General features: G+C 42.6%; 2 protein-coding genes and 1 long non-coding RNA gene across 3 annotated transcripts; all 3 read right to left on the bottom strand.

Annotated features, from left to right (window-relative positions):
* Nucleotides 1-2,910: 2,910 nt before the first annotated feature.
* LOC119021384 lies at nucleotides 2,911-3,686 on the bottom strand. Its single transcript, XR_005075546.1, has 2 exons — nucleotides 3,387-3,686; nucleotides 2,911-3,276 (listed from the first exon to the last, which is right to left on the bottom strand). It is a non-coding gene; the product is annotated as an uncharacterized LOC119021384 (long non-coding RNA).
* Nucleotides 3,687-5,412: 1,726 nt separating this feature from the next.
* Nucleotides 5,413-9,988, bottom strand: hyal1 (hyaluronidase 1). Its single transcript, XM_037101432.1, has 4 exons — nucleotides 9,478-9,988; nucleotides 8,277-9,193; nucleotides 8,107-8,196; nucleotides 5,413-6,690 (listed from the first exon to the last, which is right to left on the bottom strand). The coding sequence occupies exons 2-4, from the start codon at nucleotides 9,189-9,191 to the stop codon at nucleotides 6,364-6,366; spliced, it is 1,332 nt and encodes a 443-aa protein (XP_036957327.1). The 5' UTR covers nucleotides 9,192-9,193; nucleotides 9,478-9,988; the 3' UTR covers nucleotides 5,413-6,363.
* Nucleotides 9,989-10,146: 158 nt separating this feature from the next.
* On the bottom strand, nucleotides 10,147-16,176 carry hyal2a (hyaluronidase 2a). Its single transcript, XM_037101431.1, has 4 exons — nucleotides 15,874-16,176; nucleotides 14,030-15,002; nucleotides 13,417-13,506; nucleotides 10,147-11,241 (listed from the first exon to the last, which is right to left on the bottom strand). Exons 2-4 carry the CDS (start codon nucleotides 14,957-14,959, stop codon nucleotides 10,864-10,866), a joined length of 1,398 nt encoding a protein of 465 aa, XP_036957326.1. The 5' UTR covers nucleotides 14,960-15,002; nucleotides 15,874-16,176; the 3' UTR covers nucleotides 10,147-10,863.
* Nucleotides 16,177-19,586: the final 3,410 nt, after the last annotated feature.

Raw genomic sequence — 19,586 nt, 5'->3', positions numbered from 1 at the left:
CTCCAGGGCGAGCACGCACACACACACACACACACACACACACACACACACACACACACACTTATTGTGTGACTTTGGTGGGGGCCACCTTTGTATAGTGTCAGTCTGTGATGGTGGGTTTCTTCTCGCTCTTTAACAGTATTTTTGAGCTCTGATGGGGTCTTTGCGGGGGGGCGGTTGGGGGTTTAAGCGCAGCGCTGCCCCGTCTCAGGAGAAGTCACATGGGACAGTCTGTCAGGTCACCTCTCATCAGGAGGCATGCAGCACACATCATGAAGACACACATCACGCTTCTCACACATACACGTACATAAAAACATTATGATCAGATTTTCCTTTTTCTTTAGGCTGATTTGTGTTGTAAATGCATTGATCGGCTCGTCTGCATCTAGCCAGGCGACGCCAGACTGCAGGACGTGATCCGGCTGCCACTGCCAGTGGATCTGCACCGCCTCTGAAGTGCAGAGATATCAGAGCTCCATCTCATAGGAAATAGGACGCTGTGACCTCTCTCCCTCTCCGCCTTCCTGCTTTTTCATTTCATGTCTCCGATTCCTTGCTCCGATTTCATTTACTTACATGGAGAGGCGAAAAAAGAAAGAAAGAAAAGGTGACTCGAGGGGCCGCGTTCCATCAGTTTTCCACAGCCCACCCACTCACACAATCAGTTGTTTTTACTGTGAAATAGTGGCATATCATTCTAAAATCATTCAGAAAAAGTGCTGTCGACCATTTGCCAAATGATCGCATGGAGCTGCTGTTTTCACTTGTTACGATGAAAAGCCAAATGTTGTTGTTTTCATTGAGGGAACAGCTTCTACTTCTATCCAGAGGTCAAAACAAATCAGCCTACGAGCGCCTCCTAAACACACAAATTAACATGTTACACCGTGTTTGTTTAATCTGTAATCACAAGATTTAATCACAAAAAAAACACTGAGAGTCACGAACCAGGACAGGAATCAGGGAGTTGGAATCACAAAGTAACTCGCGATGCGTTGCCCATGATAATGATACAGCGTTTTGTTTTTTTTTTTGCACACTTGATTCATGCAGGAAGATCCTCTCGGATACGTCACAATGTCTTTTTACCTGAAGAAGAAATATCCCTAAAAAGGACCGAGCTAATGACTGGATTTACAATACAAACTAAACTCACGAGGGGATGAGGTGCAGGTGGAGAGAGGCAGATAAACGCGGGTGAGGGGAACGATTAGGAGAAACAGGAGAGCAGGGGGGGAGCTGGGAAAAGCACTGGGAACAGGGCCGGGCTAATGAGGCTGATGTGAGACACGTGTCGAGGGAAAATCAGGCAGGGCACAAGAACACAAGAACACAAGAACACAAGAACACAGGTGATTGGAGCGCAAATTTCTCCAGTTCACAAGGGCTCTCAAGTGGACTATCTGCAGAATTCATTCAGTGATTTAATTATCCACAATCAGCTGTGGTAGAAGTAAAGGCTGCAGACGGTTAGCAGATGGATTTTATTTTTGCACTCTTTAGGGCCGTCTGTCAGTGTATATGTGGCTCAGTCCGCAAGTCTGGAGGGTGGAGATTTGGATGCAGCTTAAAAAAAAAAAAAAAAATGTGGGTAAAAAAAAAGACAAAGACAGGAAGCTGAAGGTAAAACATGACACATGAAGATTTGGGCTACAAAATAAAACAGGAAATAGCTACACAAAAACCTAAACTATGACATATAACTGTGCTGAAATATTCTGCTCAGTCTGAGTAAAAAACAAAACAAAACACCACAATGAGTCATGAAGTAGGGACGTAGGTAAGTCAAGAAGTTTGCAGGGGAATCTGTTGGGAACAACAACGTTTTAATAAAAATAACAATATTTGGAGCCAGTGGCGATACATCACTTTCTGTTCGGCTATAATATAATAATATGTCTCACAACTGTAGAACAGAAAGCAATCTCCTCGGTTGACCCATCAACTCACCCCAGCCTCTCCCCTCTTTGGACTTTGTGGCCCAGTGACATCGTCACACTACTGGGCCCGGCCAGGCTAGCAGATTCCCCAAAATCCATTCTCTGTGCTAAGCTAAGCTAACCAGCTGCTGGTCCTCCATCAGCTTTGCATGAAGGAAACTGATGTAAAAGTTGTACCAATCTTTGTCTCTAACTCTCTGCAACAAACCGGGTAAGAGTATTTCCCCAAAAAACGTTGACCGATCCCTTTAACTTACACTCTCAGGGTGGGGTAGTATTCTGCATTTATTAGGCTGATCAATGCACAGCAGCGTGGCTTCGGTGACACGCGCGCACATAAATCATACAAACAAGTGTGCATCAGATCTTTTAAGAAACCTGATCAGAGAGTCGACTCCTCTGAAGGACAAAGACACAGAGCGTGACAAAACAGTTATTAAACCAAGAGCAGGCGAGACGATCTCCAGACCGAGCAGCAGGGGAAAAAAAAGGGGAGACGTGACCATGGAGGGGTGACAGAGCGAGACGCCAAAATGAAGAAATGCAGAGATGAGAGGATAGAGAAATAGAGGGCCTGCCAGACCTGGCAGAGGGATGGAGGGAACAGAGAGGGAGAGAAGAAGAGCGAGGAGACCACTCAGACTAGATAAACAGATCAGTTCATGTACAGTCAGTTATGACATTGACGGTTTCAAAGTATGAGATTCGCTCTTTTGTAATCTAATGATGCATCCGAGGCTTCACGCTGTCGTAAAATGTCAAGTGTAAGTTGTTTTTTTTTCTCTCTCTTGAATGTTTACGCTCAGAATTCGCAAACACAAGCGGAAAAGTTCAACATGGCTTTTTTTTTTGGGAACATTATTTTCGAAGCAGACAAATCAAATCTTTAATAAACCCTCAGCTATTAAAAAAAAAACAACACAGCGTTATTATAATTCCTCCCCTGCATTTGAGCAGACGGAGTGGAGTTAAAGCTGCGAGGGGGGAGAAGGGAAATAATAATAATGAACAGAGTGATGAGCAGCACTGAATGTCAATCAGCGCGAGAAGCCTTGTTGTGTGTTTTTTTCTTCCCGCCATTATCAAGTAAATGCAGGTAAATAAAGCGTTTTGGGACAAACATTAAATTCCGTCCTCGCTCTTTAAAAGCCAATTGAGCAGTTTGTCTGCCTCAAGAAGACTGACATTATTTTAAGAAGCAGCGCCGGCTGTAGATGTCTCTCCTTCGGCGTCTACCTCCTCCTCATTTCCTAACAATCCAGGTGGTAATGATAAAGCCGGAAGAAGGAAACAGTGGGGCCTCGTGGGAGTCTGTTTGTCCAGTCTGTCCATCCTTTGGGGGACAGAGGAGGGAAATTACAACCAGCGACACCAGTTCGGGGCAGCAGAGGCGATCAGATAAGACAACATTGTACACGCCACTCGTAAATCAATCAAGGTCACCTTCTCCTCCCTTTGGTTTCTGTGTTATAGAGGGTTTAATTCATCAGCTGCCGCAGAGCCGGGGGATAGAGTTATCAGAATCTGACACACTGAATCAAATATGGTTTTCTCTCCACAGTTATTTGACTCTTCTGCTGATTACTCACACCCTCAGCTCTGACCTTGATGCCTTCCCTCTAGTTAGCTGTCCCACAGCACCACCTGCTGGTCGTTGACCTCCACACAAGTGTTTTAAATAAAGGCAACAGCTTGGCAAGTTAAGGGAAATGGTGCTTACTCAATTAACTTAAGAGTGGTAACACTAAACACCAAGCTGGACATTTATAGTTAATTAAAATAGAGTAAAGGGTTATTTCACAAACCATTTACACGATTATGTGCATCAGTTGTAACATTATAATGAACTGTTGTTTGTAGATCGAAATAACTACAAACTACAATTCACTTAATAGAAAATAACAATTACAAAATGTAACCTTAAGACCTAATTAAATGTTATTTAGATTATAGAGTTCCTTTAGACAGAGGCGGAAGTAGTATTTAGATCCTTTACTCAAGTAAAAGTAGAAAAAAAAAAAACTGTTAGTGTCTGCTCATCGTGCAGAATAGTCCCTTAATAATTTGTTTCCAACAAAAAAAATCAATATATTAATTTGTGTGATTGTTATTGATGTGTTTAGTCAACGGGAGCTTCTTTAAACTCCAGGGCAGTTTAATCTGACAATAAATCACCTTGTTTTTAGTTGATCGTACACTTTACATGATGAAAACACTCCAAGTTAATCACAAGCAAATGTATTGTTATTCACTTAAACACTTGATATACTACACTGGACAAAAATATGAATGCAACACTTTTGTTTTTGCTCCTATTTTTCATGAGATGAACTCAATGATCTTAAACATTTTACACACACACACACACACACACACACACACACACACACACACACACACACACACACACACACACACACACACACACACACACACGTACGTTGTTGTTTGTGGCCTGTGGAATGTTGGTCCACTCCTCTTCAATGGCTGTGCGAAGTTTCTGGATATTGGCACTGTCTTCTACATGTCGTATCCAGAGTATCCCAAACATGCCCAATGGGTGACATGTCCGGTGAGTATGCTGGCCATGCAAGAACTGGGACGTTTCCAGCTTCCAGGAATTGTGTACAGATCCTTGCCACATGGGGCCATTGATTATCATGCCACAACATGAGGTGATGGTACAACAATGGGCCATCAAAATGCCATCAACAAAATGCACCTGTGTTCTTTGTCCATAACCGTAACCCCATTGCCACCATGTGCCACTCGATTCCCCCACTCAAGTTGGTTAAGACGACGAACTGCAGTCAGGTTGAGGCCCCGATGAGTACGATGAGCATGTAGATGAGCTTCCCTGAGATGGTTTCTGACAGTTTGTGCAGAAATTCTTTGGTTATGCAAAGCGAGTGTTGCAGCAGCTGTCCGGGTGGCTGGTCTCAGACGATCTTGAAGGTGAACATGCTGGATGTGGAGGACCTGGGCTAGTGTGGTTACACGTGGTCTGCGGTTGTGAGGCCGGTTGGATGCACTGCTAAACTGTCTGAAACGCCTTTGGAGACGGCTTATGGTAGAGAAATGAACATTCAATTCACAGGCAAACAGCTCTGGTGGACATTCCTGCAGTCAGCATGCCAATCGCATGCTACCTCAAAACTTGCAACATCTGTGGCATTGTGCTGTGGGATAAAACTGCATGTTTCAGAGTGGCCTGTTATTGTGGCCAGTCTGAGGCACACCTGTGCAATAATCATGCCGTCTAATCAGCATCCTGATATGCCACACCTGTGAGGTGGGATGGAGAAGTGCTCACTAACAGATTTAGACAGATTTGTGAATAATTTTTGAGAGAAATGGTTCTTTTGTGTATTTAGGAAATGTTTTAGATCTTTGAGTTCAGCTCATGAAAAATGGGAGCAAAAACCAACCATCAACCTTCAGGCACGTTCTGTGACAGAAATGACTCACTTTGAATGTTAATGCGTTTTATTTGGTTTTTCCACAAAAAAAGTCAATGTAGAAGAATCTCTCCCTTATTTAAGGATCAAGAATCAATCGATTAGCGATTAGCCTCCAGGATTCAAGAAATCTGAATGTGCATCTGAACATTAGATTTAATGGGAGTACAGAGGATTTTTATTCTTAAGCAGATGAACAAGAGGACAACCTTCAAGTGTCAAACACACACATCCTTCTGCAGAGAGAAGTGTCAATGAGCAACGATCTTGTAAACAAACGCTAAGTGCGTTTTTCTTCAACCCTGCATTGTTTAAATCCATGTGTACTGGATTACAGTCTACTTCTTGACTACCTTTGTTGGCACATTGCTACGCTTGTAAAACCACTGCTCCATATCCTTATAGGGTTTAGAAACTCCTCAGGATGCCTGCAGATAAAGTGTTTTAGCATTTTGTTATCAACAGTTTAAGGCTGATTTATAGAACACAAATGGTGAAAAGAATTATGTCAGTAAACATTCTTCATTTATCAGAACACATCACAGGAATGTCAAGATTTGTCTGCAAATATTGTAAAACATTGTTGGTATTTGTTAAAAAAAAAAAATGCAGCAGCAGCTCCCATATAAATTAAAAACAATCAAGTAGTTAAGAGTAATTCATGAAGAAAACATAAAAATCAAAAAGTTTGTAAATTTCCATTCAAAGCACTTTCTTCAGTTTTTTTACAAACATTATTTATGAGTCGCTGGATTACCTGATTCAATTTAAAGGTGCTATTTGTAAGAAAGGTTCATGTTTGAGTCTCATTCCCAAAAAAAACTTACTTCCGGCTATTCGCTTTGCTTGTTTGGGACGACACGTCGACGCAAATTATTCACTTCGACGAATTTATGTTGTCGATCATGTCGACGCGTCGCCCCAGCAATAATCTGTACACATGTGGACGAGGCCTCACTCCTTTATCCCTGAGCAGGTTTGGAGCAGCTCTCACCGCCCCACCCTTTGTAACACCTGCACTCAAACTCGGACTTCATGCGTGCCACCTCGCGTGTACTCATCCGCCCTAAAACTGTGTAGTCCCGCCCCCCCTCTGGTCTCTCCTCTGACACCACCTTCCACACGGCCGCGTCGAGGTGGAGGTAGGCCCTCGATTTCAGGCTCTTCCTCTGGCACCTCCCCTGAGAGGAGCACAAGGTCTGGCTGCAGAGAGTGGCCGCCGCCGTCACGTTCACCAGGTAAGAACCCAGGGTCTTGTCGATGTAGGACTTCACGGCATCACAAGTGGCCTAAAAGGAGGAAAGAAACAAATCTGGAGTCATTTACACAACTTTACAGCTGAATGTGGGCCAGTAATCATGCTTATGCGTTATACTGCTTAACTCCAATGACAATTGATAGCATTATGGTAAGAAATACAGATTTCCAGGCAGGTTTTTTGCGCCATTTTAAATTAACCTGTACTGTATGTTTGTGATCCATGCATAAATGTGAATGTGTTCAGTGGGATAAAACTGGTTGGAGTCAAAATAGAAAGAATTCAGAAGAGGTTTTGGTTCTTTTTTTATTAGGTTTAGAATAATGTTTTAGAAGAACATCTACGACACGAACCAAAGAACTGCATACAACACAATGTAAGACCATTTCAAGAAAGAATCAGAAGCAGGATGTTAAGCTACAAAACACATTGGTGCAGTTAAGATCAAAATGCTGCGCTCGAACTTGTTTTGAAATCGTCTCAGCCAAAATGAGAACGTGTCGAAACGCCACGCTTCATTTTTTGTTATGGTTTTTAGATTATTTTTTTGTTGTTATCTTCCAATCATCAGGGTGGTGTCTGAAGTGGTTTCCAATTTCCTTTTTTTTTTTTTTAAATCACAATAACTACAGCGGTGAAGTGAAGTAAACAAAATAATGACCATCATGTTTTTAGAACAGTTTTCAGGATGGAGTCAGGCTGTTTTTCCTGTCAGAATATAAATATCCTGCTCATCTGTGTTTCTTTTAGGCTTCTCGCACAGTGGGTTTATACTAAAACAATAATTATCATCAAGAGGTATGAAGGCAGAGCAAGAGTTGAGAAAGGTCAGCACATTCTCCTCGGGGTCGGTTGTCACATGAGTGACATAAAGATGATGAGCTGGCTATTATTGTTCCTTTTATCGTCCTTTACATGGTTACATGAGGATGAAAAAAAATGCACTTACAGGAATGTTTCCCCCTGTCTATGTTCTGTTGATGCAGGAGATGATTAAGGTTTAAACATTTTGATTTAAACCTTTCTTTAATACGTTTTTTGGTTTTCATAAGGAAGAAGGATGCGTGGAATAAAAACTGTGATCTCTCTGGTTCTACTCTATTGATTTTTCTTTTTTTAATCAAACTGTTCACAATTAGTCAAACAGCAATAAAGGAGTGCTTATACATTACATTAGTGCATTACCCCCTCTGGAGCCACAAAAAGGCTTTACGCTACATTTTTACATATGAGATAGTCCTCCCCAAGACCTGCAAACACATATTAATGTCTAAAATTGGTTGAGTTACCCTTTTAAGCGTGCCGTTTTTGAGGAATTCAAATGAAACTAAAACGTGCTTGACACTATTCTCCTACAACAGAAATATAGACATAAACACAAAAGGTGTACGCAGGTATCCAAACATACAGTGTGTGTGGAGTGAGGGCAACAGGTAAGTTACTCTACCTTAGATTTGGAGAAGCCATGGTCGCCCCAGAGCACCACCCCTGCAGATCCTAAAGCAGCGCTCTCTCCGATGGTGTAGACCAGGTGCTCCTGCGGGAGGACACTACAACATTCAGACCACATCGTGACAATCCCGAACATGATGGGAGTTAAAAACACCTGCCCCTCACCTGAGAGAGGAATTCCAGGGTGTACGTGTAGACGATGCGGGCGTAGGGGAACACGGGCGGTGGTGATGGAGTCTGCTGGGCTCCAGCTCTCATGGCCTCCAGGATGCGGTGGTGAGAGTAGAGGAGCACTTCTTTGCCGAGCTTCCGCATCTCGAGGCTGAGGTAGATGTCAGGATAGAGAGCGGAGGAGACGTTCCACAGCCAGAGCAGCTCGTCGTTCCTCTTCAGCTCCACAGCTGGACACTCCCCTGTGTAGTTCTTGTCGTTGTAGTAGTTGTAGCAGTTGGGGAAACCGTAGTAACCCCACAGCCCGTTTGGTCTCTCCTTCTGCCCCAGTTTGAGCGTTTCCTCCATGAATTTCCTCCCAGCGTCCTCGAACTCCACCTTTGCTGCAGCCTCTACCTGCGCAGGAGTCCAGTCTGGATGCTTGGCCTTCACCAGCGCCTTTGACCCCTCCCAGTACACCTGCTTACTGTCCCAGTTTCTCTCCCACACGGGCCTCCAGCTCTCCCAGTCCACCACAGCCAACCCCTGGAAGTCCTTATGGGGGATATAAGTGCTGATGTTCTCGTTAGCCACCCTGAGGTGTGCGTCAAGACTGGCGTTCTGTGGCACCCCGCCGTTGATGACCACTGCTTGGCCAGAGTACCTGGGGTACAGGCCGAGCTTTTCAGCGTAAAAGATGGTTATGTTTTCACCCATGAAGGTTTGGTTCTGGTTCTGGACGATGCTGAAGATGCCCAAGTCGAGGTCGACGCCATACTGAGAGAGACAGCTGGCAGTGGGGGCGTTCCATACCGACAGGAAAGGCACCTGGGAGAAAGATGATGATGATGATGATGATGCAAACCGCAGCCCTGAAACAAGGCTGACCAGTTTTAGGAGGAGTGGCAACTGACAATGTAAGCAAGTCATCCCTGCAAAGAAGGAAGAGAAAACAGCAGTGTTGTGACTTCTTCAGAGGATATAGCAAACACATTTCTTTTGAAGTTGTGAGGAAATAAAAGTCTCAAAGTATTGTTTCCAGTACCAAGAATTTCAGCTGTTGACTGTAAATCCTACCTAATTTCCCTTCTGGGATTAATAAAGTTATCTATCCAATGTATGATTTTCCAAATAACCACAAGTAACTGGTGTGATGTATTCACATGGGAAGACATTAACAGACTCATGAAATCTAGAGCAACAAGCAGTAACTTACCTTTTTAACACTTGGATTTTGGTTTGGACTTTGTGGTCTGTTCGTACAGGGACATACAACAGGCAGTCTCATGATCTGAGTGACACATGCAGGAAAAGGGGAAGGATCAAAAACAGAAGTGCTCGCTGGGATTTTTCAACAACCAATCGTAAGCATGCAAAGGTTTTCCTCACAACCAATCACAAGAGACAAGGATTTAAAGTCACAGGCAAGTTAAAGCCTGTTCCCATCATCCTGTTGTCCTTTTTTTTTCACTTTGTCTCACTAGGAATAGGAACGTTTCCCAAAAAAAGACCAAAGCCCTAACCTGGAAACTTATTACTCTACTCTAAATTGATGTCAAGCAGGCCATATTGAGCACCTCCTCATCCAAATTGAAATGTGTGCCTTTCTCAACTCTTAAAAGCAGTAAAAATAACTCCTGGCTTAACAGCACCCTACAATTACATGGGGAGGGGGTATGAGGCAGCAGCCTGCAGACTGTGTCCCTCCCTGAGGACTGAGCTAGCTTTTTCAATGACATGTTTTTTTCCCCCCCCGGAAGCTTAACTTTTAATGACTGCAAACAGCAAAGCCACACCTGTATTATTTGAAAACTGAAGTTTATTTTGGTGTCCCTCCCCTCTTATCTGTAAATCGTAAAAGAAAATTACACAATGACCTCGAAAATGAAAATAAGTTTATTTAATTAGTCAAAAGTCTGATTAGAGGACGGCAAAAAGAGGGTGTCTGAAAATTGCTTTTAATCTTGTGCTTCTGATGTAAAACAGCTGCTGAAATATAGAATACAGTCTTTTTTTTAAAAGCAGAAATTGAGTAACGTAATGTTTAGGAGAAACTAGTAGTCATGATTTGGACATAAAAATAAGAAAATATCATATAAAACACCTGAAAATACATTCAAATAAATAGCAACACTGTAAGTGCCTCCATAAAAACATCAGATGTCAGAGAGAGGTTGAAAAAAAGATCAGGCACTTTAAGTATATTGTGCTATTTCCAGACTTAAGTGCATCAATTCCACTGTCTTTCACCACACAGCTACTGACATAAACATCAACTCATTCATCACATTGCCCTCCGAAACAACAACAAAAAAAACATTCTCTCTATGAGAAACATGGAATTTGACACTTTGGGAAACAGTGGCCAAGAGGAAACTGAGAGCAAAATGTAAACAAGGTCATTTCCAGCGAGCCCTCCATTGTTTTAAAAAAGATTACAAGTTATAAACAAATACAACTTTGCAATTTCCACAGTGTTTCTTATTAAATTTCACCTTGTGTCATCGGTTTACAGCAATTAGAAGAAAAACGACACTTCAAAATTCCCAAGTTTGCTCCTGAATTTATAAAATGCAACTATATCTACAGTATTTTTGGTGTGTTAACAGATGAGCAGAGCGATAATCAGTAAGATCACACATTGCAGCGCTGCAGGTTCGGTGGCTTTAGATGGAACCAGACTCTGACTGCAGCCGTCTCCCTTGTAGCCGCTGTAGCACTGGCACTGAAACTCTGCCTGAAATCTCTCCTTCTCCGCTTCGCCGAGCTCGCCGGTGACCGTAGGCTTGCCGCCCTGCCTGACGATTGTGTGGTTGAGGGGGTTCAGATGCAAGTAAACGTCGCTGTCAGGATTTTTGCGCAGGCAGCGGCCGTGAGAAGCACACAAACTCTGGCTGCATAGCTCCGCTGCCGTGGAGACGTTGAGGAGGTATTGACTTAGCGGACCCCGCAGATACTCGTTCAGGTTGGAGCAGCTGGTCTGGAGAGAGATTCATAATGAGTTAAGGCTGCACTGAGGACCTTTAACACCGAGCCTGCCAACATTTCTAATCTCATTAATCATGTGTGTGAGGGCTCAGGAATTTGACTTCTCTGTGTAATGTTAAGTGGTGAAACAAGTAGTCAGACTGTCCATTTGGGTGAAAGTAGTAATAACAATATACAAGAGGTTACTGGAGTTTTCAGGATTTTATATAACAATGTTCATATTAATTATATTCTGTAGAGCACTTGAGAAAATATACATGGATACAGTCCACTGCTGTAGCATTACAGCCCTTATCAATAAAAAAGCAGCAGTATTGAACTCTTGTTAAATTTGATCTGTAACATTTTATTAAAGCTATGATCACAAATTAAAAGGTTTTGTAGATAAATAATGGCCACAAATTCAAGTTGACTAATCTTCTTCTTTTGTCTTTATTTATTGAAAGCATTGAGAAATACTGAAGACTGAAATACTTTTATGTCAACAGAAAAACAGAAAAACTTTTCTACCAAGTGACAATTCCCATTTTATCCATATTTAATCCATATTTAGAAAACACACAACGTTGAAAAATAAGAAATACATTTAGTTTTTAATCTTTCTAGTTTCTTTATCAATCAGTCACGATCTACGTTAAATTTTCCCCATTCATTCTTGCTATTTCTAAATAAGCTACACATCCAACTCTAAAGTTGGATGTGTTAATGTGTTGATTCAGGACAACAACATAAGGAGAGTCTTTATCTGGACATTCATGGATAAAAAGGATTCCAAATCTGAATAACACATGTAATTCACACAGCACCATGTTCACACCCATATGTTTGTTTGTCTTCTGATTATGGTTGATTTATGTAACAGATGGGTGTTTGTGGGATGCATTGTTGTGTGATGTCTCATGTTGATGTTGAATTGAAATTCCATAACATATTGCTGCAATTATTCCCTATAATATGAAGCCTGCAGAATGGTACTTCTCAAACCCCTGGAGGGTTTTCTGGTAATTCTTCTTCACTCCTTCCTGTATATTGTATCAAGTCAAAATAAAACCATGCTATCATTTACTGTAGATATAATGATTTAGTGGGTAAGTATAAGAAGTAGAACAGTCTGGTAAATTCAGACAATTACATTTTAGAATTACACTTAATTGTAATGTGCCCTTAAACCAGGGAAAGACAACCCTGGTGCCAAATCTCATTATCGATATTATATCAACATATTGTCCAGCCCTAAACTAAAGTAAGGGCCATGTTGATTTGGGTCAATACTATTGAGAAATCTGGCCTGACTTAGTGACAGGTGTAGACCTTTAAATAATAATCTGTTGTTCTGTACTGGAGTCTGAGACAAACAGGGACTGGAAAATACTGATAACATCATACTCAATGAACACACACGCACATAACCACATGGAGTTGCCAGAACTTTCTAAGAACGATGAGAAAACAGGAAACCTACACACCAAATCACCCAGCAGGCAGAACAGCACACACACATACATGCAGGGGTAAGACACACACACGCACGCGCGCACACACACACACACACACACACACACACACACAAACATTGAAACAATTATTGGATGTTACATGGCTTTAAGGAAAGCGGGAACAATGAGGCAAAGAGCATCTTGACATTTTGGTGGTGGTCAAGATCATCACTAAGAAACTGTGTAAACAGCTAAGGTATAAATGCTCGGTCAGCCCAGCAATAAACGGAACAAACTTTTTGCAACCCTGTCGCTGTGTCGATTCCCCTCAGAGTTTTGGCCGCATTTTGTATACATTAACTACGACAATACAAATGAGTCAGAACTATTTTCTCTTATTTTCTACTAGATATACACTGAAAGGGAACAAACACTGTACGTGACTGATTTTAAGATTTAATCAGAATTGACCAAAATCAGCCAAAATATGAAAAAAACACTTCCAAAAAAAAAAAAAAAACCTCTCCTGAATCTGAAGCTGTCCTTGTGACTCAAGTGACACAGTCATTCTGTGCCGGAGCCCTGAGGAATAATTGCTGGTTATCAAATGACTGCACACATGAGAGACAAGAGCAGCAGGTCAAAACTAACCAGATCATAACGTTCATGGTCAGATCTGAAAGTTGAGTCTGAGTGATTCACGTTTTTATAATTATTGTGTTGATGCTTACTTTGCTGCCTGCATACGCTGTGTCTCCCCACATGATGATCCCAGCTGCACCCAAAGCCACGCTCTCCCCGATTGTAGAGATGAGGTCAAACTGTGAAAAAAAAAAAAAAAACATCATACAGCACTTTAACCCTATCACATTTACAAAGAAAAACATACTGTTGAGTATGACTAGAACTGGGTCAAAGTGTTAGTGGAGCAAAAGCTACTGTATGTGAAGCACAGCAGCAGCTGTTATTGGTTCATTTTCCCAGAAGGAAACAATCTATAGGGTGTCAGCAAGATTTTGAACTCAACCAACACCCATCCTGCCTACTCCACAGAAGTGAGAGGTATTGGGGTGTCTGACTGCTACCAGAACAGGAAAGGACTGTGGCTGACGATAAGGAAAAGCTATAGCTCCATGCCACATGCACTGATCACAGAGAAAGAGTGCTGACTGTTGGAACAACAGTGAGATTGAGGGTTAATCTTGGAACAAAGAGTCCGTATGTCCTGCTTCAAAATGTATGTTATCTTACACGAGCGTCACGTTAGTCATGTTAACCATAATGGTGAAGAAAAAGCGTGGAAAAGAGGAAGAGGAAGCAAATCCAGGAGGGAGTTAATGTCACCTCTGTCAGCTGGTCCAGAGAGTAGGCGTAGGTGGGCCGGGTATACACAAAGACAGGACGTGCCAATCCATCACCTAATGATGCTAAACGCATCCCCTCCTTCACTCGGTTCCTGACAAACTGCCGTCCGGAGGGTGAGGACTTCAGCACTTCGCCCATATAGATGGAAGGAAAGAGGGCCGTGCTCTCTATCCACAACCATCTCAGCTTCTCGTTGCGAGCCACCTCCACATCTGGACAGCGGCCTGTGTAGTTTTCCAGAGTGCGCCTGTAGTCATGATTATAGCAGTCGGGGAACAGGTAGAAACCCCAAAGCTGGTTGGGCCTCAGGTTCTTGGCGTGTCTCAGGGTCTCCAGCATGAACTTCCTGGCTGACATCTCAAACTCCTGCTGGGCCACTTTTGCCACCTGATCTGGCGGCCACGTTGGGTTCTTTTGTCGCACCAACTCACGGGAGTGTTTGCGATAAACATCTTTGGTGTCCCAGTTGCGTATCCAGAGTGGGCGCCACTCCTCCCAGTCAATAACTGCCAGACCCTTGGCGCCTGGTTCCTTTATGTACTTCTGCACTCCCTCCTGCATCTTGTCCAGGTGCTGTGTGAGACTGGCAGCCTGTGGCAGCCCCCTGTTCATCGGCGTTTCATCTTGCTCATAGTAGGGGTACAAGCCTAAGCGGTCCTTGTAGAAGATGGTGAGGTTCTGCCTAACAAAGCCCTCATTGGGGGAGGCCACGATCTGGAAAAGGTCCAGCTGAAAGTGAATACCATGCCGCGGGGCACAGTCCTCAGTCGGGGCATTCCAAGCGAGGAGCAGAGGCTTTTGGGAGTACAGAGGCCATCTCGTGGGTTTCAGTCCCAACGCAGAGAGGCAGTCCCACAGCAGTGCAGTCAGCAGCAGTACTTTCCAGTCAGGCACAGTCCCGTACAACATGTCTTCAGGTGTGAATTGACAGATAGGACTGTCACTCTCTGCTCTACAAGTCACAGAGGAGACCGGCATTCAATTTTAATGATTACTTTTTAAAATACGCAATAATAGCGTATCTAAAAATCTACTGTCTCCTCAACATCACAACCACAGCTAGATAAAAATGGGACATTGTATAATAAACACAGAAGAACATTAGGCCTAGTGTGTGGAAATGGCCCTTTAATCATTATCAGGTAAGTAAGTGTGAACAACATTAGTGTGGCAGCCACCTCTAACATTAGAACCAAAACTAACAGGGACTGACGTGGAACAAATACCAAAAATCATACACTGAGGCTGACGCCTATTGAAAAAATAAAGTGATGTATTAAAAAGCAGTGCATTGTTATCTAAGTGTAGTGCACTATATGGAAATAAATCAATGCAGCAATCACCAATTTAAAAGTTCTTTGGATGAATAATGGCACTAATTTCTAGTCTTTCTTTTTCTTCTTCTTTCGTCTTTATTCACTGGAAGCATCTTGGTTTCTGCCTTTATGCCATCAGAAAGTCACTGTCACTGTCTGGGTAGTTTCATTCAGTGACTTCTTTACTTTTCTCATAAGTGACAGGTATATCAATCCATAGTTATGACTGTTATGAGTAAGGCTTTCCAATATACAAACTCAACAATACACATCTGCAGATAATCAGGGTAACAGAAATTAAGCTAGCTTCTGTCTTTATTCAAAAAAAAAAAAAAAAAAAACCTCTTCCCACGGTTTTATCTGCAGACTGTTTTCCCAAGTTGGGCTGCAACATTTCAACTTTAACATTTAAGATAACGTTAAACTAAAAAAGTTTTTTAAAGCACTTAAGGAGCACAAAGTAAGAGTAAAGTTGAATCCAGCATGTCTGCAGCTGGACAAACTCACCTTTACTGGCAGACTGAGGAAGCATTCCCAAAAAAAAAAAAAAACAGTAGCCTGCTCCTTCAAAGTCGCGTTTTTTTTTTTTTGTTTTTTTAGCGTTGCCTCAAGATAAATTGGAAACGCTCAAAATGAACATTGCTGTAGCGCAAGAAAACCGCGGCGGGGTTGGCTTTTTAACGGCATGTGACGCCGGTTGGTGACCTCCGAGCTCCGGTGTGGGTCTGAGGCGGTCGGTACGGCGGAGAGAAGCGAAGCTGCCCCCTGCGATGGTGTCAGTTGCTACTCGTTTTTAGGGCCAAGCTACTTTCAGGATGTTCCATTCATAGCCTAGAAACGGGGGGTGGCCGGGGGAGTGGCGAAACTAACCGGACATCCTAACAACTCCATCAGCGTGTCTAATCCGTTCCAGCGACTTGCTGCCCTCGCCTGAAAACCCACTTCACAGCTCCAGGTGCTAGTTCATGCGTTCATTTTGTACGTGATTTATAAAGATTTACGTCCGGTGTCCCGGTACAGCGCGGAATGAATCAGTCCAAGAAGTTTTGCCTCTCGCTGCCGTGAAACAGATACACTGTAAAGCAGCAATGTGGAGCCCGGCGGAGGGTCAGAGCGGGCCAGTGTGCCACATCCCTAAAAATAAGATCAGATCATAACCACAAATGACCACTGTGCTCCCGTGACCTTTCAGATACATTACAATCACATTTAGCTTTGTAATACTATGGCATTTAGAAGGGCTTGTGCGAGCTTAATTTCAGTGTGATGACATCAGATGTGTTCTGATCCTTCAAACACAACAACAACTAAACATTCTGTGTGACTTTAAAGGTGCAATATGTAAGAATCGGTCACCTGCTGAAGCAGTAATACAATCAAAAATGGCGCAGCATGTCCTCCAAGGTAACTGCTACATGTCGCTGCTGAGAGCTAATAAACTCGGCTGTCATTGGACCACCGTGAGACCTTATTTCAGAAGAATATTGTACTAGTAAACTTTGTCACGAGCTACACACGGTGTCATGTGTGGTTCACATGTTTTCCATGTCAAGAAGGTCGCAGTTTGTCATAAACCTAATGAGAGGTGAAACTTTCAAAAATTCCACTTAAACCCGCTAAGATCAGGCTTTATTGGGGCGATGGGAATGTGTCAGGTCTTCATTCACCCGGGTCAATTGACTCTGCGGTAGATTTGGGTTTTTATCACCTCAGCTCACCTTGGATCTAAATGTAAGACCAGTAAGACTGAACATGCTAAATTCTGCCATGCAAAGTGATGACATGTTATCAGCATGCAGCGGTGGTGTGACGTAAATAAACAAAGACTTTGGGATGCAGTCTGTTAACGACATTTTTATTACTGGACATGGTGCTGGAGGCCGACCCCCATTCATTCCTACGAAAGCCACTCAGTGGTGTTTCTGAAAACACCTGAATCGCCAACCGAGCAGACGATGTAGGTCACTGAGCGCAAAACTAGGTGATATTTGACTTTAATCATGACAAAATGCAACTTTCTTGACTTGGAGAATCATCTTTGAAATTGACAAGCATCATATGTGTAGTGTATGGCATAATTCAGGTGGAAGAGGAAAAAATGTCTTTCTCCAAACCTGAAGGGCTGTAACTACTGTAGGTAGGGGCGAGCTGGCTATCTAACAATCATACAGTCAAACCAGATGTGATTTTTGATCAGATTTGACTGACAGGTGTAAAATAAACAAACTGTTAGTCTGTGAAATTTTGATTAGTCAGTGGCAACATGCATAATCAGCGCCTTTTCTCAGTTTTTTTCATACATACTCTTTTGTTTGTAACTGTATCTATACATTTCTCTGTATTCTGTGGTTTAGGTTGCCGTACATTTTTGTTAAAATATAACTTGCAATAGTGGAACAAGTACTTAGATATTTTCCTCGTGGTTGTAATTGTAGGACTTGAGTAGCAACACCACAAAAATACATCACAAGTCTTGCATTCAAAATTGTACTCCGGTAAAAATACAGCAGTATTATCAGCAAAGTATATTAGTAAAATATGTATTAATTATGGTTTATTTGGCATGGACAATACAATACAGACAAACTGTACAGCTGTCACAGCATTTACAGCAGATGCTAATTTGCGATACTCGTCCCCTTCAAGGGCTTTTATGAGAATACGAGATTAAAACAAGATAAAAAAAAAAAAAGACAGTAAAATGAGTTGTGCCGGATGCAATAAAGCACACATTTAAAAGCCTTTCATTCCAGAACTTGACATAAGTGGTTTAGTGCTGATTAAAAGGGGATTTGGTAGCTTTGCTGCAAATTTGTGACTGTAGAAAGTGATGCATTAACACATTAAGGGCATTTTAATGTTTTAGCTGAGCAAAGAAAACCAAACCTTAATTCCTTTTTTGTGTTTGACTGTTTAATTTATAACAATTTACCATATTTCGTATGCTGATTACAGGTTTCATTTGAAAAATCAAACATTTTTAGTTTTTTGGATGTATTGGAATAAAAAGAAAGGTCCGAGTGCAAAGTACAGCCAAAATGGCTTTTGAGTAAATGTGCTTGAATGATTGTACTTCCTTACGTTGCACCCCTGCCTACATTAAGATACTGTTCACACGCACAGTAACATTAGTCACTTGGGTCTTCTTTTGATCATTCCAACATCAGTGAATCCTGGTTCTTGTTCCTTCACTTTTAACATTTCCGTGTTGATACTCGACTGGAGGATTTTAATGTCTTTTTCCAGTAACGCTCCGAGCGAACTTCAGACGGTGGGCACAAGGCATGTGGCATGCAGATGTCACTGCGGCCTGAGGCATGTGATGACAGCCACTGGCAGCGCTCACTGAAGTAACCAAGTACCACATACCCTCATGTTGCCAAGTACAGCAGATAGGACGCTGCAGAACATGAGGGGTAGTGGCCATGGGAGAAGAGGGTCGGGGCCACGCACTGTCACATAATTACCCAAACTTATCAACCTGTTTTCAGTCTCTGGATAACTGTGTGAAACGGAAACAGGAGTGTGAACGTCTGACCAGTACTGGATACATCTTTCTGACTTTTCCTTTGCGGATGCATGTGAGCTGAAGGATGCCTGGACACATGACTGGGGTGAGATGATGGTGGGGCCTGGAAGTGAGATGTTTTCCTGTGTCAGAGTCCGTTCCGCAGTTTGTTTTCCTCTTCAGAGCTTTGCTGACTCACCCCACCATGTCATTCTCTCTCCTTTTTCTCTCTGCGTGTGCTTGAGGAAAATGTTGACCATGAACGACCCACGCACATGCAGAGCGAGTGAAAGGGAGAAAGGGATGGCTTTGTTTCCGTGCACTCCCGGCTTCCCTTTGACCTCCGCCTCCCGAACATTACATCAGCAGGAGTCAGGGACCATCAGGAAGCGAAAACAATGGCAGGGAAACTGCGAAACACGCCCCGCCACCTTCACTTTACGTCCCAAACACTTCATGAGTTGCAATTAGTTTCGGGAATCATGAGGATTGGTAAACTGGGACGGAAAGAATTTCATTGGAACAATTGGGTTTGCCCTTAATAAAAGTTTACAACCTCATTTGCCGTGTTTCTACCGACCAGAACAAGATCCAAAACACATTATTTGTGTTTGAATACTGAAAGATGTGGTGTGAGGCCCTACAGTACACACTGGTGCACACATTTCAAGGCTGAAGTTTGCACCTAAGCCGACTTTCATGTGGCTTTATG

This window comes from Acanthopagrus latus, chromosome 6, assembly GCF_904848185.1.
Source record: "Acanthopagrus latus isolate v.2019 chromosome 6, fAcaLat1.1, whole genome shotgun sequence".
In the NCBI taxonomy this organism is placed as follows: Eukaryota; Metazoa; Chordata; class Actinopteri; order Spariformes; family Sparidae; genus Acanthopagrus; species Acanthopagrus latus.
This window is presented reverse-complemented; position numbering and strand designations above follow the sequence as displayed.

What these genes read in the sequence shown, in the direction of transcription:
- hyal1 (XM_037101432.1), bottom strand. Translation starts at nt 9,191, where the DNA reads ATGACTTGCTTACATTGTCAGTTGCCACTCCTCCTAAAACTGGTCAGC. An exon ending in CCCTGGAATTCCTCTCTCAG is followed by an intron (nt 8,197 to 8,276) that starts GTGAGGGGCAGG and finishes GTCCTCCCGCAG; the next exon opens with GAGCACCTGGTCTACACCAT. An exon ending in ATGGCTTCTCCAAATCTAAG is followed by an intron (nt 6,691 to 8,106) that starts GTAGAGTAACTT and finishes TCCTCCTTTTAG; the next exon opens with GCCACTTGTGATGCCGTGAA.
- hyal2a (XM_037101431.1), bottom strand. Translation starts at nt 14,959, where the DNA reads ATGTTGTACGGGACTGTGCCTGACTGGAAAGTACTGCTGCTGACTGCA. An exon ending in CTCTGGACCAGCTGACAGAG is followed by an intron (nt 13,507 to 14,029) that starts GTGACATTAACT and finishes TTTTTTTCACAG; the next exon opens with TTTGACCTCATCTCTACAAT. An exon ending in CAGCGTATGCAGGCAGCAAA is followed by an intron (nt 11,242 to 13,416) that starts GTAAGCATCAAC and finishes ATCTCTCTCCAG; the next exon opens with ACCAGCTGCTCCAACCTGAA.